The sequence below is a fragment of the Cataglyphis hispanica genome, chromosome 2, assembly GCF_021464435.1.
Source record: "Cataglyphis hispanica isolate Lineage 1 chromosome 2, ULB_Chis1_1.0, whole genome shotgun sequence".
NCBI lineage: Eukaryota > Metazoa > Arthropoda > Insecta > Hymenoptera > Formicidae > Cataglyphis > Cataglyphis hispanica.
This window is the reverse complement of record NC_065955.1, coordinates 5465664-5492424: the sequence shown is the minus strand read 5'-3', so window position 1 is coordinate 5492424 and position 26761 is coordinate 5465664. Positions and strand designations below refer to the sequence as shown.

At 35.7% G+C, this 26761-nt stretch overlaps 1 protein-coding gene across 3 annotated transcripts in view; it reads right to left on the bottom strand.

The window, feature by feature from the left end:
* LOC126858958 (transcription factor AP-2-epsilon) overlaps window positions 1-26761 on the bottom strand; it is a 134720-nt gene that overhangs the window by 69088 nt on the left and 38871 nt on the right. The window contains exon 1 of one of the 3 annotated variants that reach the window (XM_050609730.1): window positions 10504-14234. The exons of the other annotated variants lie outside the window; for them this stretch is intronic. Within the exon in view, the coding sequence (XP_050465687.1) occupies window positions 10504-10773 (270 nt within the window). The 5' untranslated portion in view covers window positions 10774-14234. Of the gene's footprint in view, window positions 1-10503; window positions 14235-26761 lie in introns of those variants that run through there. 3 annotated transcript variants of the gene reach the window in all.

Sequence of the window (26761 nt, the reverse complement as noted above, 5' to 3'; positions counted from 1 at the left end):
ACAGTAAATCGAAAGGTGAAATCGTATCGCCAAAAAAATCGTAGAAAGCTGCGTAGTACTGATATTAATTCAAGGAATTGATTCACAATTGCGAAGAAGATTATCCGATTATTAAAAACAGCTAATTGAGCTTCTAAATAAGCTTACGATTGAGTGATATAAAAAAGTGATTTTATTTCATCTCACATGTGTGAAATTATTCAAATCTAAGATTTATGATATTGAATTCAAATTAAATAAGATGGAATGGATTAAGTTAAATTTATTATCATCATTTATGAAGCATCTCGGATTTCATCGTAGCAACGAAAGTTATAATATAATGTTGTAAATAGAGAAAATCAAATATATGATATTTTCGCGATTATTGATCACATTTGGTTGAAAACAATATGTACATATATATATATATATATATATATATATATATATATATATATGATAAATAATATTTATTTATAAGAAAATAATAATTTTAAGTTATTATAACTGTCAAGTTATATCATATCATAAAATAATTGCACGATATTTAAGGGAATTAAAAAGAAAGTTACGATATAACACACATGTCATTTCAATAAAAAAGAAAATAAAAAATTTATCTGTACAATTTCTAATTTATAATGTTTGCAAGTTTATTTCGTCGGTCCCCCTTTCGTTCGCTCATTATTTGAACGCGTTGTCAAGCGCTCGTCTTTTCTTTGACGTCTCGCTACGCAAGTAATTTGGATCCAGAAAACTTAGTAATTACTATGTAAATCGGCCCCGCTTTATTAAGGTTGTAATGTATGCGTCTTATTTCGTGCTTGTTACCGCATACCATGCACACAAACACGTCCACCAAATTATTCTGTACGTGCGGGTATAATTTGCAAGTTATCGGGAGCGGTCGTTTCGGGATTATAATACAGTGACGGCGAATAAAGTTGACAGTTCGTCAAAAAAAAATTATCACCATTGCGTGATAACTAGGCGTATTATGAATGTGTGATGGAAGATTATCTCTAACGTAAAATAATTCTGACGCGAAAAAGATAACATCGTTTTTCTGCGACAGATTTCCGTTCTGATGGACTTTTCATCTCGCACACATACAAAAGGGAATACAAAAAGTTGAGTTTAATCTTTTACATATTTTAAAGTAACATGCTGTCAGATGCCTGCGAGCGTCAATCAGGTTACGCATACATTGGATAACCGAGCAATGATAACGCCACAAATTTTAATAAATTTGTAAATTGCATCGAACACAGAAATCTTAATTTGAAATCATTAATAATTATTACGAAAATTACTTTATAATCTTTTTATTAGCACGTTAACGGATTATTAAAAATATTTTCGATACTTCCATCATTTAGCATAAAAAGTTGCAATATTTTTTCATGATAGTATGATGATAGTGAGATAAAAATTGAGGAAACCGGAGCTCATTTATTTTCTACGGAATTCTACGGAATTTTTATATATCCTTCTTTCTCTAAATATATTTCATAAATTGTTTGCTATATTTAACAAAATGCTTTTTCCCGAGAGACATTTTAAACAACTTAAAATAGTAAAATTTAACGTCTTAAGTAAATACAAAGACAAGTGCAAGAAAAGAAAATAATCACTTTTAAATTTACTTTAAATGCTCTTACAATTCAAGAATAATGTAACAAATAGAAAATATTATTCATTTGTGACAAAAAACACAAGTCGCGTTGGTCATAAAAATAATGATTTCGCTATTTATACATAAAAACGCTGCACAATTTATGGCATACTTAAATGGCATTAATCTTATTATCCAACTTTAGCGAAGCTCTCACTTCCTCGTTAACGAGTGTCAGTCATTTTGTTGTCCTCGTTTCGCGTAGCGAGATGACGAAAAACCGTCACGAAATCCGGGCTCTAAGTCGCATTTCAAACAAGGATAAAATGCAAAGCGCACGGCAATAAAACGGCCACGAGCGGCATAACCCGTCGTTGCGGCTTGGCAAAGAAACGAAGGACTGCAAAAAGTTTTACGGCGACTTTTACCCCGCGTTTATTATCTCTCGCGTGCAACGCACGTATATACGCTCGGTCCAAGCTACGTTTAGTCAATATTCCCCGCGTAGATCGAGCGCGATCACTCGGCTGAAACGGCGGGATATTCTTTATGAACAACGACGATCGAGAGGGATTCAAGAATTATTCCCTAAAGATCACGCCAAGTTAAACAGGTAACCTTTCCTCGCGACCGTCCGTTAAGCGAAGCTCTCTTCTCTCTGAAAGACCATGGGACAAAAATCCAACTGCAATTTCAATGCACACGTCTCTCGCCTGTAACCGTTATTTCTGCACGAGCTAATGCGCGAAATAATCTTATTGGAAATTGATAGCGAGTTGATGCGCGATGCAAGCTTTTGCGATTAGTAGTCGGATTATTAGCTTTGCCCGTCTCGCGGCGAGTGAATTCATTTGATCTCTTGACTACCTCATATTTCTGCTTACAGATTTAAGTGGAACGGACATTCCGCCGCTCGCGATAAGAGCGTGGAAGTAATTTAAACGACAGATGCCGTATCGCGATATATTTCACGTTTCGTTAGTATCGCGGCTCTAGCTTGCCAAGCGGAACGAGATGCATCGTACGAAAATATATCGCCGGCTTCTTCTTCATTTATCTTTGCCGATTCTTCCACACGTAAATCATGGTATACCTAATTCCGTCCGTAGATCCTACTAGAGACTATAAGTGACACGCGCTGCATCACCGCGTATTTTACGTACGTTTAACTGATGCTGCGGTTGCGGACGGGATAGTCGCGGTCGCCGAAAGTGCTAGATGCTAGATGCAACGACGAGATGCAGAATGCAACCGAGTTCGTCGTAAATGAGGCACTATTATTGTATCAACGAGAGATCAAGTATTTCATACTCTCGCCACGCAATAGAAATATTTTAATGCCTTTACAAAACTCTTTTCGAAATCCATTCAGATATTCATTGTGTAATCAAAAATGAATAATTTGTATTTACATATACATTTCGTGACTTATTGTATTTCTTGTATTAGCTGTCAGAAGGAGTGAATCTATAATTGATTAAAAATACACAGCGATTAATATAATACATTTTTAAGAGCGAGAGAATGTCGGCTTAAATACACAATCGCTTTTATTCAATGGCAATATTTTTTTCTTAATTAAATGTTAAAAATGAACTGAAATTAATCTGAAACCTTGACAAATTTCTACAAAAAAAAAAAAAGAGATATTTTTAGAATACTTATAACGTAATGTCTAAAAGAGAAATAACAGGCTCGCTCAGTAATAGAAATCTTAATCTCAGCATCAATTTAACGCTACGTCCCCAATTTGGTCCGCATATTAAAACGACAGATTCTAAAGCGTACTTGAAATTATCTTCGTTACAGATATATAGAAGCAACCTTGTCGTATTCCAAGGGACGGCGGGGGATTAAAATTCATCTTGCGTTATCGAAATGCATTATCGAAAGATAAACAGTGGTTCCCGCTGGCTTAAGTGGATCGAGCAAAAAGGCCGAATCAAATGGAGCAACCGCGCTACTCTAGCTACCGGGCGGCGCGCAACCGCGTGGCGAAGATAAAACGGCGAGCCGTAATAATATACGGCGCCGTAGTAAAACGCCTGTTACGCGGATAAATTTGCCGGCTACGTAGTCGTTTATTGGATCCGCCGAGGTTGCGCCGGAGCCGCGTCTCGGCGCGCGCCGCGTGTTTATGCGTGTCTATATACGCATTCGCCGCGGGATTTTAATCCAGATCTTTATTGCCACACGGGAGAGAAAAAAATCTTGTTGTCTCGCGACTGCGAGGAAGCCGCGACGTTAGGAACGCATCGTGTGTCCCTTTAATCGGCGACGCTCTTATCCCAAACAAGACTCTGCTCGATTTTGATGTCTTTTCCCGCAGCGTCTAAAAATAAGGGGATTTTGCGAGAGTTGTTTTCGAGATCCTCGCAAAATATCCAGCTATGCACGCTTGGTTTTTTTGAATTATGTCGCGAATCGGTCATAATATTATCGTGCGTTATCTGATCGCTGAGAAATGTGATTCTTGATAAAGTTTTATCTGTCATGTTTGAAAATTACATGTATATGATTTATCAATGAAAATTTTTAATATCCTTTTCATGAAAATTGCATTGATTATAATTAGCATTTCTGTTAATAATAAAAAGAAATTATAATTTTTTCTCACACATAAAAATTATTATCTTTATTATGTAAATAGAGTTATATGCCAAAGTATATATTTTGATTTCTAATAGCGTAATATGATATAATCTTTATCACACATCAGAAAATTTCCAACTTACAGAGAGAATCTTTTAGTAGCGAAAGCCAACCGATGATTACGCACTTTTTATCATCGCCTATCTGCGTTATTTAGTATTCCTTCTTAGCAAGTTTCCTGGTTGCCACGTGAGAAATTCAACGCAACATGGCAATTTTGATAATCGTCCGCAATAACCGCCACGGCACACCAGTTCTCCTTATATACATAAAGCTAAAATCACGATAATTCTCGCAAGATTTTAAAGTATTATTAAGCAACCATTTCTGCGTAGATATTTATCTACAACTTTATTGTTGCCTTCGTAATGCGTGTCGATAGAGAATTCTCTATAATGGCTCAATTCTCTCGTTGAAGAAAAATTTATAAATGTGTACGCGATACTTTTACATATATTATTTCAAAGATCGAGACATAATTGTGAAAAAAATGTGACTAATTTTACCTCAGAAGGATTATAATTCAACTTAATAACTGTTATTTCGTTTGATATTTTTCGATAAATAATAATTTTAGTGTTGTTTTTTATTGAATATTTCTGTTTCTTTTTTTGTAATTTTTCTCCAAAACGAAGCAAAAATGAGCGAATTTTAAGAACATTTTTTCTTAGTTTATCAATTCCTCACGTCCCCGAAATTTTGACATTTAATTTCGGGAGACCCTGTATAATGTTTATGACGATAAATACGGAAAAATTCTCACGTTGCAATATTTCACGATGCACGAGAAGATTTTATATTCGATTGAATAATAGTATGTCTCTCAGTTAACTGATTTATAAAAAAGATGGTAACGCATATATGATGCTATTATACGGGATATTTATTTTGTCAGATTCGCCTTCTCTGCACGAACTTGCTTCACCTCTCGTCGGAGACGTAGATCTAAGCGTAGGATGGAAAGATGAATTAACGAATGAAACCTCGTGACCTTGTCCACGGTGACAGGTATGAGATGTGCGTATAAATAAAAATTAATTACGCGCAGATAAAGCTATGATTCTCTGATGATTCTCGTGATGTCGATATCGTGATCATGGATAATTCACGACGTTTCAATGCAGTTATACTACTGAAATAGAAATTGTGTGTAAGATAAAAAATGTACGTTATTTTATATTCATTCACGTCTAAGAGATCTGTCATTTTTCTTTGCATTAATATTGTAATGTTATAAAAGGCAAACAAAAGTTACGATATAATAATCATATTATAAAATATTCTCATGTATAAACAAAGTTATATAAATTATACTTAGTGTACCATGAATATAAAAATGGCTTATGTTGCAAGAAATACTGCATGTATAAATAATAGAGATAAAGTTACAGAGACCAATGCATAATTAAATAACGCATAATTTTAAAAAAACAAAAGTTTGAAAATTATGATTGTAATAAAATTATGATCATTATTACCATATAAAGTTTCTAAAAGATTGCGCAAGCCACGACGACGATCGCCGAATGTTTTTCTTTTCCTGATCTTCGCAAACAAGTACTAATGTACAATCTGATTCTCTCTTTCTCCCATTAACGTCTTTTTTTCGCGATCGACGTTGATGCGCGCCCGCGAACGAAGAGGATGACGTCAATAACCGGAAGCGCGTAATTTCGCTCTGATCGATCGTCCTTTCAGCGACGTTACCGTAATCATCTATCCTCGGATAGATCGCATCGGAAATCGCATGCGCAATCGGTGGCGTACGGTGTATTATCACTCACCGAGAATTTTCAAGCGCTATCTTTAGGAGTTGCCAACAATATATCACCGCGCACGGTCATCTTACACCACCTATCATTATTATCTGCGATGCCAGGGGTGATTTATCTCCGGTCTTTAGAGACTACCGCGCTTCGAACTTAAATTCTTCCGCAGGTAGTCATTATCCGCGAACGAAAGTCAGGGACACTCGTCACACGCGCTGCGTTTAAGATTTTACGAAGATTGATCTCCGATTTTAAACGGCGAAATTCCGGTTGTCCGTACTCGACCCACCACATGCTGAGCACATACAGAGCGATTCACGAGCGATTCACGATTCACGAGCTTAACGATAATTCTCCATTTTTCGTCAACTAACAATAAGTTATAGCGCGAATAATTTTGAAAATATAAATACTGAAAATTCCGAAATGATTTTCTTCGATTTTTTTCCTTAAATTAAAATTTCATTTTATATTTATTAAAATTATTGCTCTTGAAATACCCTGTATCTGTTGATGCGTAGTAAATAAATATCATAGGAAATTGGGATGTGTATAATAATATGAAACATGGCAAGCTGAAGATTGACGATATTTTTATCATAATAATATATTTTACAAGAGAATGCCTAATTTTAATTTTATATGCGTTATGGATGATGTGTATGGCACTTCCTCTGTTTAATGGAACAAGGTAACGGCACTCCTATGGTTCGTTACAATCGGTAGCTGGTAATAATATTCAGAGAATAAAAAAACTAATGGATGCAAATAATACTTTGAAATATTTAAATCATCATTAAAAGAATTTTATATTTTCTCAAAATTGAACAACAATCTTGATAATTTTAGTAAAACAATATTAATTCGGTAATTTTGCTTGTTAAACAACGATATTTAAATCTGAAATTTTGTTAAAATTTTAATGAATTTAACAAAAAAAACTCCAATAATAAAATTCTTTATTCCTTGATATTAATTATCCCATAATTATATTTATGAATTGGTGTAAAAAAAGCATACAAAGACAACTTAATTAAAATATATTGATATAAATTGCATTAGTGACATGGATTTTTCAATTCTTTGTAACAATTATATATCAATTAAATCACAAATCAAGGATTCATCGTGTTAAATATCAGCAATATAACATAAGATTAATTAAACCAATAATCTTTTATTTATTTGGATAGATCTCAATTATTATTATAATAATTGCCACTCATTTATCAGTATTAATAAATATTTATCATCGTTAGACAGCATCGATATACAAGCATTCCTCTTCTTTGCATCATCAACACGATTACGAAGACGAAGCAGATAAAAATGTGTAAACGAGCGATAATTGTCTTAATATAAACGTTATTACTCAACGAAAACCGAGTAAACCCTGTTTAATTATTTGCCAACGTATCAATGATTGTTGCTTATAAGACTTCCAGCTTGATCAGAGAACCGCCAAGTATTAATTATTGAAATTTTATTGCGCAAGCGACGTATGTATTATAAGAGTTCCTTGTTTCTCGCAAATTAAAGTGGCATCTCGTGCGAAGTTGCAAAGTTCGACCCATCATGCTTTCATGAAGATCGGCATACAGGAAAAATTCTTTCTCTCTTCTATACATCTCTTTATGTGTTTGTGTATGTACGCGCGTCTTATGGTAACACGTGAAAGGCGCACCAGCTTCACCTTTAAATCGCTGACGCGAAGGCGATTACTTGCAGGCCATTAAAACTGTCATACTGAGGAATCTTTCGGCGATCAATCGCCGTTTTTACTAGCCTCTTAAACAGGACGACATTATCCACGGACTCGAAGTTCAACGCGCCGATTTTAGCGCACTATTTTCGATACTTTCACTGCCTCGATTCTGCGCTGTCAATCAACGCGAAATTAAAATGATTATTCGCATGTCTTACAGCCGCGGTAACGAAGATTGACATATTTGCCGATACGTATTCGCGATGTTAAATGCGACACAGATTTCTCTATACTTTTATGCAAATTTCTTATCGATAATTCGAACCTTAATATTTTTTGTTTCGAGGGATATAAATGTTTCATAACTGTAAAAATATGTAAAAATAGTAATAAAAAATAGTAAATAATAAATAATGAAAATATACTATATATATATATGTATATAATATACATATGTATGTATGAAACTTAATATACAATGGTGGATCTTGTCGAGGAACATTGTGAGGCAGAAGTTAATCGTACAAATCTAAGTTTTATCTCACTATAAATTATTAATCTTCTACTGTCAAATTATATTACTAACTATGATTTATCATTATGGTTATATCTTTGCACACGTTGGCATTAAGATTGTGCGATAGAAGTTGGTTAACAAAGTTAAGTAAAGTTGATATTTAAGAACTTACAGCACATGTTTTCTACATATACAAAGATATCGTTGATAATTTGTTAATATGTATTCACATATTATTACCTCTTTGTGTAGTAATAAATAGAAAAAGTTTACAAAATAGTAATATTTCCATCATGCAATTTCTACCTTTCTCTTTCCTATGGGATCTGTGCAAAATTTTAATTTAATCAATTTTTCAATTAAAAAGATTGTTTTTTAATAAAAATATTTTCCATTATACTTCATACTATTTTAATTATTCTTGTAATTACCTTTTATTTAGTTCAACATTAAAGACATTATGTATTTCTTTCATTTCGTATATAATTAATTTTCGATGAAATAAATCAATTTCCGCCCACAAAATATTAATAATGATTATAAAACTGAATGGAAAGAGAAGATACTAAATTCCTCTCTGACAAAAAAGAAACTATTTCTTAAACGAAACGTTCATCGACAAATGTTGCGCTAATCTTCCCTCATCTCGTGCACGAGAAGCGTGAAGCTTCCTAAGGTAACTCATGGTATCGTTAGATACCGCGAGAGCGCCAATTCCAAGGATATAATTAACGACACGAGCCCGAGTCGGTAGCAAGGGTTAATTTTTGCGCTCGCGCTCGCGAAAGACTGGAAACGCGGCTAATGGAATCTTTCCGATGTTATTCTATGCTTGTGGCGGAATCGTCGGCGTAGCTACCACGTGCTACATCGAGAGTTGAGATGCCGGCACCGTCACATCTCAGAATCGCGTCGGGAATTTTTCTTGAAACCCGTTTCGCACCTATCGCGACCTTATCGCCTTATATCTTGCGAGGATGCTGTCTACAAGCTAATCCGCTCGGCCTCCTTTTCTCATTGGTATTTTTGTCGGCACCGATCCTAAGATCGAGAAACGAGGAAGCATGAAAGGCAAGCAACATGCGATGATCATTTAACGCAAAGTAATTGACGAATTGTACTTATAGCAGCAATTTCACTGCGTGAAAATCTTATCCAGCAAGGATTCTCGATAGAGATTCTCAAATAAAAAAAAACTAAATCAGAAATATCCTATTGCCATTTACGTATTTGAAGTTAAATTAATTCATTAGACTAAAAATAAAACAGTAGCGCATTGATAGTTTTCTGCTCAGAAATTTTGTATTTTTTTTTTTTAGATCGTTATTGATTGAAAATAAACAGCATTTTTTAATTTGAAAAATGTAACTTTCCTTCAATGATAACTGCTTATAGAGTAAATGTGAACATGCATATAGACAATAAAGTCATTAAATTTACGGAGCTGAGAGGCAAGCACAGACAAATAGTAGAAACGCATCGCGTTTGTAATCATGTGTCAAGATTTTACAACAAAAATAATAATCATGCAAAAAGAACAATTGACGATACAAATTTCTTAAAGCGCGAAAGAATAATGGCATTAATGGCTGCGTTTTATTACAGCCGTGGATTTGAGCATCTGATTTCTTGCCAAGTATCAGAACAGAATACATTCACAGACTCTGAAACAGGTATAATCGTGCGTAGGCGGGCACGTCAGCGACAGCTGTTCTCTCTCTTTCTCTCTCTTTCTTTTCTTTTCTCTCTCTTGCCACGTGAGAATTTTGTCCTACGCAACATGGTTTCAGACGTGTTTGCCACAATGTAATAATAAAGTACGTTAAAAAAAAACAAACAAACAAATATATTCTTATATTTTCGCGCGCATTGCGATTTAAAAAAATAAAAAAGAATCATTACTAAAAATATTGGTGAACGCACATTTGTGTAATGCAAAACATTATTGTTTACAGTTATTGAATTTATTATTGTCTACAGCAATAAATATAGTATATTATCTAACTTTATCTGTGAAACATATTTGAGCTTGATATATTTTCGATAAATTCAATGTTGTGGCTATACTGTAATGTTATATTAAAAATAATGTGTATTATTTTGTTTTCAATATTTTTAAAAATTCTTCTATGAGCGCAAAAATACCAGATAGTATCATTATTTTCTCGATTACGATGACATCTGTTATCGGATATTACGTAATTCAAAATTTTGTATAATAATAAATTCTTATTGTCGAGACGAGAATATACTATAGACTCACGTCGTCTCTATCGTCATCATCAGGATTCTCCTCGAGGACAAATCCGACCTCATTGTTGTTCCTCGTGAGTGACGGCAGCTTCCTAGGCGTCAGCTCCTCGCCATCCGTGTCTCTCTTTCGCTTGCGGTGCGCGTCAAGCGCGGCCTCGTGCTCGTCCAGCATGTCGCTGATCATCAGTTCCGATTTGACGCTTGTCGGGGATACGACTTCGTCCAGCGGTGACATGGTCCGATCAGTCTCACCGGTCTCCAGAACCGACATGGTGGACATCGATGTCCGCTAATATTGCCGCTATCTCGCTCGCCGGAATTCGTGCAGATCCGACGAGATAATCGCCGACAGAGACCAAAGGGAGTACGTACCAAGCGCGAGCATAGAGTTTCCTTTCACCGTTAAATCTCGTGCGGTTCGCGAGTTCGATAATCGAAAGTCCTCAAGAATACTAACCGATTAATGCTGATTCTTTAATAAAGTCGCACCATCATCGCGACGCGACCCGGAAATCGAGCTTGTGCCAGTTTGCTATTTCTATTTGGTAATAAAAGATATGAGAGCCTCGTATACGATTAAATTTCGATCGGTATATATCTGTGCACGTTTTTGTCGTTAAGCTCGACGACCGATGCGAATATCATCGGGTAATGATCGTTTGATGAGGAAGGAATGCGCCGGGGATTCGCTTTCGCCGTAAAACTTTGGCCAATTACGACTGGCGGTAACAACCATGTATACATTTGTCAAATTACTTCGTCGACAGTAATCTCTTTTGATTATTCCTTGATAGTATAATGATCGTCCATTAGCTGGATAAACTTCGTTTATTTAAGAGAAATATCAACAAGTGGTTGCATAGGTTAAATCGCAAAATTGCAGATATTTAGCGAAATGTCTCGTAAGTTGGAAAGGTTTTGCCTTGACTCCGTTTAATTTTCACGTTCAATCCAAGCATTAAACTTGCTACCAATGGCGGTAATGCGCTTACTGCAATCATTACCGGTTAATTATATCCAATTTCAAACGCATGGATACGTAATTTTCTGAAATACTGGCTTTAGAGTCAATAAGAGACACAATTAGTGCGCTTTTTGAAGAATATCAACGATGCTCTCTTTAAAATTTTGCAAAGAAAAAATTTTGATTTACTAGCACACATTATTAAACAATATCCTTTCAAGTATTCAAAGTGACAAGCTGCAATGGCATTACTATAATTGTATGCAAATTTGCTGTCAGATGTAACTTTCACTACTTCTGAAGAGTCATCGAGGAAACTGTACTGTTCCCGCCGCGCTTTATATCTCATTCAATTATGAGAGCTTAAAACGTCTGCGGTATTTGCGAACAGCTGTCAGCGCGCTGTCTGGCATGGAGCTTCGATATCTCGATCACGTGACGAGGAATCACGCAGTCGTTTTAATAAGATCTCATTGTCAGTACTGTATAAGCGAGATAGATTCATGCTTTGCGGGCAATCGCACTTACATCGATCATGGCGTAAACAATAATTCTCGCGGAATAATTGGCAGAATATTTAGCGGAATTTTGATCTGAAACCCCAGGCGCTGCGAAATTTTTCATCGCGATATACGTGAAATTTCGTTTTAAAACTCGCGGGAGACAGTTCAATGCCTCCCCAATTCTTGCGTCACGATCGCCTGCGGATCGTGTCTCGTATTCATGTGATGCGTCAGCTTTCGAACGAGTTTTCGACGCTTCGGGTTTCGAGGCGATCGAGACGAGAGGGACGATCTCGCGCTTGTGCGCGCATTCAACTCTCCAGCTCTGCGCGCGATACGCAACGCGCGGTAGAATCCTTCCTATTTGCCTCTCTCTCTCTCTCTCTTTCTCTCTTCGTTCCCTCTTGCACTTAGTTGTAGTTAAAGTAGCTTCGACCGCTTGGGCGGGGACACGATGATGCGTAATTAAACGGCATACTTCGTCATACGCGCGGATTTTCCTTGTAGTCAGACGCGGACCGATGCGCGATTCGTTCCGCGGACCATGAACTTTTCCTCTCGTCGTCGACGGGATGATTAATGAATTTAACTTTGGAAAAATCACGGTGATGAAGCGATCTGCGATACGAGTTCTCCTGGGATTTTCTTCGATCGATTCGATCGGACGCGAGATCGGCATCCAGATCTAACGACATCCAGTGGCGTATGCTCGCGTGTGTCAAACGACGCAGAAATTGCGGGTCACCGCCGAAAGTCACGTGGCTAGGCTAGTTCCTTGGTGGCGAACCGGTGTCAGCTACCGTTCTCACAATCGACGGCGTGCTTGGCCGCTCGACCCGGCCAGATTTCACTCGCGGAATCGAGACGTGAAAGAAGATGAACGGTAGCGAGATACCGTCGATCGATTGACGCGCACGATGTGCAGACATGCTCTGATATTCTCTCTCTCAGTTTACAAGGCCGATGTTATTCAATCTTCCGTAATAAAAATTACGCGTTCACGACGATTTTAATATCTTTTTTTTCGCTAAAAAGATCTATCTCCTGTTCAGCGATTACAATTCGAGAAGAAAAGATCTTCACTGTCAACGCATGATATGTGTATTAAACATCATCATTTTCGCTTATATAATCACGTTCCGAAGAGACACTGCTGAACTGCGCGGAAATCACCGCTTTTCCGGGATCTTTTTTCTTTGATAGCGTTTCAAAATGTTGACGTCCCGTCAAAGTCGCGATTGATCAATCGTAGGCCACGTGGTCGTGCACTGTGTCACGTGGGAGGGCGAAGAGGAGACGTCGTCGTTGAATTAACGTAGATCCGACCGGCGATTGCGGGAGGGACGATCCGTGGGAACCACGACGCGAGATCACTTTCGGAAAAGTCGCTCGGTGAAAAACCGCGGTATGCACTATTTTTTAAACGACCGCGTATTGGTTGAAGGTCGACGAGGATCCCGATCGAGCGACACCGCGTTGGCGCGCGCGCCTCTCGAGAATGGCCTAGAGGCGAAAAGAGGAAAGGATCTCCTCGAGTGGCACCGCCCGCGGCAGGAGGGGGCAGGTTTGTTTCTCTTTCTCTCGCTTTCTTGTTCATTCTCCCTCTCTCTTTCTCTCGCTCCCTTTTCCTCACTCCTTCGTGCGTGGAACAAGTGTTGGAGCCGCGAGCTCTGTAGGCACGATATACGCGCCGTGGACCCACCACCATCACCATCACCATCGCGCGCGGCGACCATTACCATCACACACTTAGCATCATCTCTCGTAGCGTTGATACCGCGTAGTGCGTCACCAACACCATCAACCACGCCAGCTGTCACGCTCTCCGTCTCGTTCCTACGCGACGTCGGCGCTGCTTCCGCTTCGACGAGAGCTTCATCTCTCCTCTCCTGTTCCCTGTCCAGCCTGCCCCTCTTTCGTGTCGTTTCCTCCACCACACTTTCCTCCTCTTCAATCGCGAATGTTGTCTCTGTTCGTCTCAACAGTTGTTGCTAGATCGTACGGGGTCTTTCTTTCTTTCATCTTGTTAGGCAGGAGTATACTGTACGTCCTACGAATCAAGAAGGATCGTCGCGCAAACTGAGAATAAGGATTTAACGTTTTTCTTTTAGTAAAATGTTCCCTCTTATATGTCTCGTTTGTTTCTCTCTTCTTCCTGGTTGCCAAACATCTTTGATGCGATTCCGCGTACTTGGCGATTACTCGAATGTATGTTGATCTCGGATTACTTTGTCGCACCTTCGTGGATGATGACCGAGCTACGTCATGTCAGGGACAAGATCCAAGTCAGACTAATTTATCAGATGTGATTAGAGTTTTTTCTTCTATTTGTTATTGTGATTCTATATGTAAAGCATGCTTTATACACCAAGCATCGAGTATATATATTACACACATATATATATAGTTTTTTTTTAAATTATTTATGTATGTAAGATATATTTATATGTATACACACAGTTGGAAAATTTGTTTTCTTGTTAAAGAATATGCCGGTTAAAATTTTGTTACATTTTTTAAATATTTAATACATTCATGTGTATTAATTTAATATATTGCTTTAATTGAACTCAAATATTAAACTATTAAACCAATTAAAAAAAAAGTGTAAAATATCACAATGTGCAGATATTTCTAGTTTTCCACAATGGATGTGTTCCGTATTATTAATGGCAGGATTTATCTGGTAAAATTTATCGAAAAAAAAGGTTGATTTTATTCTAGAATAGGAGAGAGAGTGACTGCAGACCGTCAATAATTTTTTTTCTAAGTTAATTGTGTCATTAAAAATATGTTGATTTTATATAAAATTGATTTCAAATTACTATGAAGTATGCATTCATTTTGTGTTAAAATATTAACATAGTATTAGCATACAGTGTGTCGTCATTTAACACATCTATATTATATTAAGTTAGCTCAACAATTTATGAACCGTTTGGGATATGCGATATATTTCGAGCAAAATTTTCCAACCATGTGTATGTGTGTGTATGTGCCTTCTCGTACATATACTTCAAATATATATATTTTATGAAATACACAAATATGTGTTTTTTTTATATTTAATATTTTATATATTTAATTTTATTTTATATATTTAATAATTTTATATATTTAATAAAATATATATAATTTTTATGATGCGTGTATAGTATTTATTAATTTTATAATTTTCAGAGATTATTATACAATAACGCCAATTTAATATAAAAACCTCCATACCTAATTAATTTCTTTTATTAGCATAGTGAAGAATTATCTTTCTCTCATCCTCTCTTTGTATTATTAAGCAAATAAATATTAATATAATGCTTAAAGCTTTTTTTTGCCTATTCTTCTTTCATTCCCATTCTGATTGACACCGGGATATTTTCATTTTCGTATCATCGATTTGCGGGAGCGGGTATCTCCGCAACAGGTATAGGAGCTTCTTGTCTTTCCTCAATCGCAGATCGTTACTAACGACGTATAATCTGTCGACTCTCGCGCAGTCTACACAGATCCGATCTAACACTAGATCACTTTGAACCGGTCTCTCTCTTTCTCTTTCTTTTTCTCTCGTTATCTTCGTTACTTGTTTTCCCAATTAGCTTCGCGCGTATAACGCACGCACGCTTCCCGATGTTGCGCGAGCGAGAACCAAACCTGGATTTAATACCAGTGGCGTCGCAGCAAAATACAATCCGATAATCAATTTATTTGCAATAAATTGTTGCGCAATTTCTGAAGCGATAAGATGCGCGAGTTGAATAAAAACAAAATTAAAGAGAAAAAGATACTCAAAAATTGGCTATTGTCTTTAAATGTTTTACGTATTTATGAGCGCATGAAAAAATATAAATGTAAAACAAATCTTCATAATAAAATTTGAAATAATTATTAAATTTAGCATAATTTATATCTTGTTACATAAATTTAAAAGAAGTTTAAAAGAAGTTGCGTATAACGAAAAAATAAATAAATATGTGTATCATTAGGTTAGACTAATCGGAATTTTTGAAAGACATGCGGTAAAGCATCGAATATATATTAATATAATTAATATCTACAGACATGAATATATAATTAGAAAATAATAAAAATAGTAATAAATTATAAATGTTTAATTAACCATATATTCCCGATGTCATTGAAACTGGGACACCATCCGTTCTCCGAGTTCAAGATGTAATCGAAAAACACAACAACGTTAAAGTTTTACGTTTAAGTAATAGCTTATACGCACGATTTATATGCATCTTTACATATTTTCCGTGGCAATCATTTATTTATACATGGGATAATAAAAATAATTAATTTCAATTATCAGGCCATTAATGCCGCAATTATATCAACACGGTATAATAAATAAAACTCGATCGCGATGCTTGCGTCGCTATTCGATCGTATCAATTTGGTGACAAATGTCAACCGGATTATCCGCATGAATGTACGAGAATGTATCCGCAAAAATTCCTTCATCCATTACCCGAAATGCGAACAGCGACCAAAGGCGAAATGCGTCGCTCATTAGAAAAGAATGCTGCGCGGTAATAAGCGACGATATATAATTTCAACTGTAATAAAATCTCGTCTAAGTGGCGAGTGTTCTTCCGCATAGCCTGTGCTGAATTCGCGTCGTCCGCAAAAAGCGAGGAGAGAGCGACGCTAACGGTTTTAAAGCGCGGTCTGTCATCGCCCCGGATTACAGATTGGATAATCGATCATTTAAAATGCACGATCGATTTGATATTAACGCGCTGATATCATGCGGTTTCATTGGAATTCGATTAATAGATCAATCCACGTATATTCTCTGTAAAGCGCGTGTTTAAAAATTAGTTTTGCCATCAATTTAGCTGTATCAAATTACAATGCCATCTATATGGCTTGGACAGATGATCTCTCTTTTTTCTTAATCCATTCCAATTTTAATATTTTTATCACGTAGGTGCAATAAAATAATCATCTATTGTGTAATTCAAATTTTTGTATTCAGCTAGTGTCACAATAGTGTTAAGATTTTAAGAAAACGTTTGAGTATTCAAGCGATTTAATTTCACGACCGATCTATCTTTTATAAAATTCGCGTTTAAAAAAAAAGAATTTATAGACAAATTATAAACAAAATTTATGATGTTCTGAAAAGTGGATCCGCATCGATTGACTTGTGCAATGGGTGAACCATTTCGATACACCGACAAAGATGTTGCGGAAATTGTTCACGCACACAAAACCGAATTTGTTGCGGTGATTAATATCCTTTAACGAACGAAAATATTCGGGTCAGGTGAGCAGCGACTGGCAACGGCGGGTCCGATGATTCCGACGATTCACGAGACTGGCCCCTTCGGCATACCAAGACAGATCATTTCTTTTCCTTCGTCTCTCCTCTCCTCCCTCTCTGCCACCCTTCTGTTCCCCTTTGCTTTATGTGCACCTGTCCAGACTGGATGGATGATATTCTGATCTTGATTCTTGCGAGTAAAGCTGGCGCCTCTTTTTCAAATCAAATAAGCGAAAAGGTTTTTATGGATAATATTTTTTCTTATAAAAAAAACATAATGCTTTCTTTAATTACTGAGATATCAAATGTTTCTGAGAAATAAGTATGTATGTCCCAATTAATAAAAATAGAACAGATTGTGGGAATTATTGGGGATAAAATGCTCGTTTCATTTTTAAACATGTACTTTTAAGAGAATTATATCTTAATTAAGAGGAAAAATATTTAAAAACGTGGTTTAAAATATTAAAAAAAAAATATTAATTATATTTTATTATTTGTGTGTTGTAACATCAATCAGACTTCAAACCGGCACTATAATTGGACATGAAATGAAATAGGCGAGAAATTTTGAAAGATGTCAAAACATATACTGTCATTAAAAGAAAGCTATGTCGATGTTAATGGCAATGGTTATTTACGAAGTGTTTGCAGACATGCTTCAAAAGATAATTTGACGAGTTCTATGGCGTGATTTGTAATCCTCTCTCCTTCTCCATTCACCACTTTCTTCTGAGAGAAGCCAAATCCTTATCGCCGTGCTAAGATGCTCCCTTCTTGTCGCCACCCACGTGTTCACGTGATCACTACTGAGAGCAGCAACGCGATCGTCGAGCACGTGCGAAAAAACTACATGATGGGTCGGGAGGAAAAGCGTCGCGCCGAGTTATCCGGAGCAAGACGGGGCGAGAAGGGAGGGGAGAGGTGGGTGAAGAAGGGGGAGGGAATGCCAAGAGGAAGATACATTTTTCAGATTATAACGGACTGCCGTTCTTCAAGCGATAATGCGAGCGTATACGTCGATGGCATCGAGAGAGATGACGGGTGACGGAGAGCGACAGAGAGCGCCGGCATTCCCGAGAGAAATCTTGGAGCATATTTTCACGTCTATTCTGAGGGCGCGTCTCTGCCGGATGCAGATAGCGGCGGCCGTGTCGCGGGATGTGTGGCCACGTATGGGTGGCGCACAATATCCCCCTGATGGTGAAGGCCATCCAACCTGCACGATACGATGTAATACTCGCCGGGATAATATATTGCTGTACAAATGGCACTAACCCCCCCTGCACCCCCCGCACGCGCCTACCTGCATACATTCGCTTATCTCCGCTCGATTTTCACGACAGTGTCGTCAACCTCCTCGCCGTCAGCGACGTCGGGTTGTGCGATTGTCGTCTATAGATGATCTCTATGGATATGCGAAATTGGCGAAGCGAAATTGTGTATCTCTTGTAGGATGTACAATTGATTCGATTTTTTCTTTTTTTCTTTTTTAATACAGAAATTGTGTGTAGAAGTTTTTCCTTTGGTACAAATTTTGTCATCAAATTCATAAAAAAACATCATAATATATGACAATATATATCGTTACGCTTGTATGTCACGTGATTGAAAATTGATTAATAAATTTCTCGAAACAAGGAACTGTCAGAATTCATCAACGCGATCAAAACAACCTGTCATGTTTGTGGAAATAGTGTTTTATTTTCCTCATGTGTCGTGAGTTACGATGAAATTCTTGTAGATTAAACAAATCGACAGAGCGCATTAAAATAGAAAATCGATCGATAACTCAGTGATAAATGCGAGCGTCGACTACTAGAAATTACACTGCCAATTGCGTGTCGTTGCCATTCGACTTTGCGATCGCAATCAGCGACAGTTCCGCCGCGTCCATTCCTATTTCATTTCTTATCCTACAAGCTCGACCAATGATAATGGCAGATAGGCGTGTCTTGTGTTGAGAGATTTGTTATTACAATCACGTCTTTGATCACGCGATTTAGAATCGTGTTGATAGTACCGGCCGTTATTGCTCGTATGTGTCGCGATCACGTTATTCTCGAATAAGTTGTTGTTATCGAAATGAAAAATTGCGCCTATTTTCTGATTGATATTTGCTTTTTATAATTTTTTTATGCGTATCTTAATTTACGAAATAAAATTGACTTGATGATGCTTGACCAAGAACGATAATAAGATTCATGATCTTCTTCGTATTTACTATGTGAATATTGATGTGGAACACAATTTTATCAGATATGATATTTTTATTTATTTAAAAGTATAAGAAGAACTTTATTTATTCTAATAACACGGACTCTTGACATATCCTTCAAATATGATATATCTTTTTCTTACATTATACTTTCTTTATACACAATTAGAATATGCAGAGTGTCCCGAAATTAAATGTCAAAACTTCGAGAGTAATTGGGGGATCAATAAACTAAAAAAAAAAAATCCTTTAGAAATTTTTTACGCTCGTTAATGCTTTGTTTTAAACAAAATCATAAAAAAAAAATTTAACAGAAAACTTAAAACAATACTAAAATTATTAGATTTAACGAGAAATACAAGATAAAAATTTTAGAGCATGTAGAGCTTATCGATCTCCCATACACTTAATTTCGGAATATACGGACTTGCTATATATATATATTTTTTTTTTAATTTCATATATTGAAATATAAAAGACAAGGGAGATTATGAAAAATCGTCGGCATAAAATATAGATCCAGCACGTACAACAATAAGCTAGTGGTAAAGGCGGATGACTTCTATCGCACTTGGTGCTGATGCTGTATCTTAACGTAACGAGACTAGTCGCGCGATCGATACTATGTATAAGATCCATCTCCCTTTCTTTATCTCTGTCTCTCTCTCTCTTTCTTTCTCTCAGAATATCCATTTGCATTCCAGATCCCGTATAAAATGATACTAAATTGCTACAGCGGTATCTCTCGCAATTAGCTCACGCACGCTAATCATTATTATCTTCATGATCACATAATCTCTCTTCGTATCATTAACTTTGTTCGGCGATGCGCTCATATCGTTTGCGCGTTGACATTCCACAAAAACAAACTATAAAATCTTAGCCAGATTTTGAATTCTCTCATTAACCGGTTTATGATATCGTTCATGCGGAAATTATTTCTGCACGAAATCAGTCGCGTAATTAAATTCAAAACAATTATATCGAACAGTTATATATAACCGAGGCATTTTATATATTTATAAAACTATTTCACCTATATTTGTTTCTATATCATCATGTCAAAACATTTGTTTACTCTCGAATGAGCATCTCGCTATCGTAACACCTGATGTATCAACTGTATGTAAAATATAAAAATGGATAATAAACTTAAATTAGGTTCTCCAGAGTCTCTACCAATTTTTCCATTATTATCTAAATAAAATCTCAAAACTTGCAAATACTTTTAAGAGGTAGTTTTCAATATCTTGTATACGTCGATTTAGCGCAGCCGTATCGTAAAAAACGACGACAACGACAAAGACGAGAATCCAGCACGGCTATTTAGAGCATGCAGCATCTCGTCCACGAGATCGTCCGTCCCGAGTGGACTGCTTGCGGTTTCGCGATCGAGAAGTGATTGCGCGAGTATCTGGGTGGATAGTCATGAATGTGAACTGCGATATCGCGCTCGCTCGTAATGCATCTATCGTGCGTTATTACAAGTTATTCTCTTTGCTTTTTAATGCAATATCACGTTCCATACCGTAGCAACGTCGTAATATACGAACCGAGCAGGCTCAACTTTAAGGAGATGCCAGACGCGTTCATCATTTATCGAATCGATCGGTGCTTAAAGACGAAGACGAATCCGAATGTGAATAAAGATTAATGTGAGAACGATCTATATGCAAGTCATCCTTCTTTATTTGTGTGAGGAGTGGTCATTGAACGCGTAGACTATTTCCATTATTTAAAGTTTGATAAGTCGACGATTAAGTGACGGCATGATGGATAAGAGGTACATATTTGCAAATTACTAAGAAAGTATTAAAAAAGTACCTGTTATCGTGATAAAACAGAATCTGACAAATGAAATTTTATCTAAAGTACATTAACGCGAGTATATATGAGCTTAAGGATATTTTGGCTATACAAGAGTAGCAAAAAGCTGCAATTAAAAAAAAATAACGTTTCTTATGTTTATACTGATGGAAAAATCAAAAAAATAAATCTGAATTAAAAAAGAATTAAACGTCACAAAATAATGTGGTTTTCAACGTTTTTGTAAAACAAGATGCTTGTAATTAATATTTTTTCTAATTAATGACAAAAATTGTTGTGAATACTTCTTGAAATCAATTATAAGAAAGCAATTTACAGAAAGATTTTGAATTACAATAATTATTTTTTTACAATTTTTAGTAAATAACTTTTAAACGAGTAAGTAGATTTAAAAAATCAAATTTCGCAATATTTATTAAAGTTAATATATGTAAAAATTTTTATTTTGCTGATAGTGTTTTTTCCTTATCAAATTTTTCAATAAATGCTACAATACATTTTCCATAAAAATCAATATTAACTTTAAACTTAAATAATTTCCACACTGTTAAAAGAATTGTGCTCGAGCCTTTGCATAGATACTCAGAAAAAATAATAGGAGAGTCTACGAAATTTTCATGCTTTTGTCGATGTTTGATATATATGACACATACCTTAACTAGTAGAAACTAAACTATTTGTGTACCATAAAAGTGATCTGTATAGATATGACAAGAAATATGCAAGCGATGCTTCGCAATCAATTTTATAATTCGGATAAATAAAGACACTCTTGTAGACACAGATTTTCGGAAGTCTTGTTAAATGACTTGTCTCGTCTAATATTCTGTCAAAAAATTACGCAGCTATAAAGTTCAATATTTAAAGCTACATAACGGTACTTGCAATCATATTTACGCATATACCATTGCATCGGATGCCTATGAACGTGTCTTAATTACCGTATTACAGAAGGTGCTATAATTCACACATACGCGTCACGACTCGAATCGCGCGCACGTACTCGTCATTTTATTTCCAGCATCAATATTTACGGTAATCGGCATTTGCGCGGCGAATTGATGGATAATCACGTGGTGCGCGGCTTTTATCTCCCTCGGTTTTATTCCCCGTTAATTCTTCAATAAACGCGCTACACGCATTTACTTCGTTTCCATTGCGCGAGATGAGGGGTGGGGAGGGTAAAATAAATTGCGGGGTGGCGAGAAAAACGCGACGCGTAAACTTATTGTCCGAGCCATCTCGGACGCGCCACCGCGAGAATGATAGAGAACGACGGGACAAACATTAACGACGTATGGTGAATGCGGTATGTCCGGTTACGTGTTAATGTGATTTTACAACGTGAACGGCTTCTTACGGGTATATGCGCGACTTCGTCTTCTGGCAAAGGCTAGATCGCTATTGCCTCCGTTTCTCAATCGTAAAGCGAAAAATCTGTCACGCTAAAAAAAACAGTGCAGGAATATCGTGAAAAATCTTCCTGCCTGAATGTGAATCAATAAACAATAAGACGATTATCAAACTTTATGTATATATTATATAATTATTGCGATTAAAATTTATTTAAATTTAAGATAAAAATTTTTTTAATATCTCTCTCTCTATCAATTTAAAGTTTATGTTTTTTTCCTTAACAATAAAGTGATAACTAGTACCTTATATTTGCCGATCATTTTTATCACCTCTTTCTATTCGTTCACAAGTTTCTCGATCATTTATCGTACCAGCTAAGAAAAAAATACGCGAGCTCTAACACTGATAGATCGACACTAAAGATCTATCACTAAAGCACAATAATAAAAATTTAATGAAAGAAACTGCGGTAGCTTTATAATCATTTATCAAATTTTATATGCAAATGTGACACATTCAGCATACACATTTGATTACTATCTTCAATTAATTATCTTTCTCAAGCTACGCACTTTCGCTCGCATAATAATTCCTTCCAGAACATTTCCTAGTTCTCCTAATACTAGGAGATACTTTCTATTTTGTATATATTTTTTCTCATTTCTTTTTTAATCCACACAGTTGGAAAATTTATAATTTTCTTTATTAAAAAATATAAAATTAAATTAAAATTTTTGTGCTAAATATTTAACACATTCATGTATTAATTTAACATATTACTATTGTATTAATTAAACTCAAATATTAAAATATTAATTTTCCAACTGTGTATCTTTCTTTCACGTGCACACATTCGCAAGTGTCGCGCGAATAAGTTTCACGTATCTCCCCGGATCTCTCTCTTTTCCCCTTATACCGATGCTTCCTCTCTTTCTCTCTCGATCTCTTGCTTCTTTCCACGTCCGCGCCGTTCCGTCCCTTCTTCCTCGAGATTCCGCTCGGCTCACGCTCGTTTGGTCCAGTCCAGCATCAGGTCAACGCCCTAGTGACCAACGCACCTTGTCCGTTCGTACGTGTGATTGTTCTCTCGCGCGTGCGTGTGTGCGTGATCTTGCGCCTCGCACGCGCACGGGCCCAATCTAGGGCAAGCGGACAGATGCCGGAGCGCAGGCAAGCTTTTTTCTCATCTACTCGCGATATCGAGGAACCGAACGAGATCCCGATCGAAAAACTCGGGAGGTATCATCGCGATTCGAGGTGGATCGTCTAAGATTTATGGATTCAGGGTGTCAACTTGGTCAGACATCTCTCCTGTCATCCCACCACGACGACTACCGTCACAGCTTTCTCTCTCTTTCTCTTTCTCAGTTCAATTTAGCATTAAATGTAAATTTAATGAGCTTTGCGAGAACGTTTCCAAAATTTAGTTCTCATAATATTTTTCAATCTTAAGTATACGAAATTAATTTTCGCTTACGTAATTCAAATGTATGTACCTACATAGTTTCGTGATACACTTAATTTCTTTGGTCTATTTACGTGAAATGTTGATTTTTTCTTCGACTGTACATATTAACTTTATGCATTATGCTATAAAATAAATTGCGTATCGTATGAGCAAACGTCAAATATTTCTCGTTTGTATCCAAATGACTCACCATCATTCAGCATCCGATATATTAAATGCGTTCTTCCAATACATCTAGACATCGTCTGCCCCGATTATAAACTAGTTTGTTATATGTAATGATTTATTGGAAGGATGTTCTCTAATGTGTGTGGTGTGTGTATTCTGTAATGATGTATGCTGTCTCTCTGTACGTAGCGGTAACGTGGATTTTCAATGTAATCATTTCTGCCAGACGGTCGCGCTGCAAAACGAGCAATGAAACAACGTCGCGTACAGGCTCGTCCCTCATTTTCTTCCTGCATTTCGCTATCCAATGTTCCACTCCGACTGTCGTGCACTATCTCAGGCATTTGCGAGCCAAAGGAAGGATTGTGCTCGACGACGTAGTGAAAAATGGATAATCGGTAATTGCCTCCGTGATCGTGCGAGACGTGGACAGTCAGCGCAGTCTCAAGGATGTATGTGTCATAACAGTGACAAAAGAAATGAAAATTTCGTACACTGTTCCACTATTTCTTCTAAGTATCTGTGCAAAATCTCAAGAGCACATTTTCTTAACGGTTTCCAAATTATTTAAGTTTAAAGTTAGTATTGATTGTTATAAAAAATCGTGTATTGTAGCTTATTGACAAATTTGACGAGGAAAAAACATTATTAGCAAAATAAAAATTTTTATACATCTAAACAAAATTCTAATAAATATTTGTGCTTAGACTCACTTACTTGTTTAAAAGTTATTTATTAAAAATTGTAACAAAATACTTATAGTAATCCAAAATCTTTTTTGTTTCTTGTAGTTGATTTTAAAAGGTATTCATAATAAATAAATTTTGTCATAAATTAGAAAAAATATTAATTACAAGTATTTTCTCTAATAAAGGCGTTAAAAACTATATTATTTTGTGATACTTTGATTTTTTTATAAGATCCAGATTTATTTATTTAATTTTTCAAGTAGTATAAACTTACGAAATATGTTTGTTTTTTTTTTAATTTCAATAGCTTTTTGCTGTTATGTACAGCCAAAATATTTTTAAACATTTGGTCGCTTATTAGAATTCTTGTTGTTCTTACAATATTGTATGTAATCAGTGATAGAAATTTACACACTTTAAATTTGAAATTAAATTCTTCCCATTAATTTAATTTCAAGATACGAAAAGTATAATTTACTGATCAATTTTTTAAACATGTTTTCTATCTTGAATTTAATGTGGGCATCAAAATTTTGTCTAAATAAATTTTTGACTATGAATGCATCTAAATGAACGATGACTATATATTACTTTTATATTCAATCAATATACTAACATCCGTAAATATATATTTTATGGTTTAAATTTTCATATCTTTACATATGTATATGTATTTTCAAAATTTGGAAAATTGAATATATAAATATTAAGATATTTAAATATATGACAAATTAAATAATCTGTTTTTCTAATAGAGAAATATTTATTTAAAAGGAAAGAATGGATTTAATACATTTATTTAAAATTCTTAATGCTTCCTTTATATCAACCAGCGATAAGATTTAAAAGAGCTAGCTCATAATACTCTGTTTGAATAACTTTAACTGACTATTAATCGCATTTTGGTTGCTCATACAATTACCCTTATACGAATGAAGATCCTGTTGCTTTTATCAAGATTATGTAGGAATTGTAGCTTAGGGTCGAAAGATTAGAGATGTGGTGGAGAAGTACGTTATTACATGAATATTATCTTGCATGCTGAGCACGGCAAACCGACCTGAAAAATAGTATTGTGAGTTCCAAGAAATCCGAGTTACAATAACAGAACTGAAAATTTGTTTCGTAATCGCAAGATGTATGTTTTCCTTAAGAAGATAAACTTACAATTAAAAAATATTTAAAGAACGGTTCTTATGTAAAATACTTAAATTATCGCTCTATTTTAATTCTTAATAATATTAAGAATAATTGAAAACAATTTTCCAATAAATCAGTTAAAAATAGCAGTAAAACAATGAAGAAAATATTTAATTTATAAATTGTAAGATCCTTAAAAATTCGTGATATTATCGAGTCGTCCTGTCGTATACGCGACTTAAATTATGATCACGAAATTAAAACAGTTTCAAATTCTTTCTATATTCCCGATAATTACAAAATAAGTAAGTATAGGAGGATATTAGCGCTTCTTCATGAATGATTCTGAAAACATGTGGCCTTTCGAAACCGGCTGAGACATGTATATAATCAATGTTTCAACTTGTAATGACCGATGAAAAGTCGACGTGTTTCTTGTATTAGCTTTTCAATGGAACTTAGATATGGCCACTTTGCTTTAATGCTAGAATGTAATATCGCAGCTTCCTTTGAGTTTCCGATAGTCAATTATAAGCAACTTGAGTTTCTTTTCAAATAAATCTGTTCAATCACAACGCTTCGCTGTTGGCAATAGAGATGTACGAGTCATGTTGTCGGATACTTCTTGACATACCAAAAGAAATTAATATATATATATATATATAT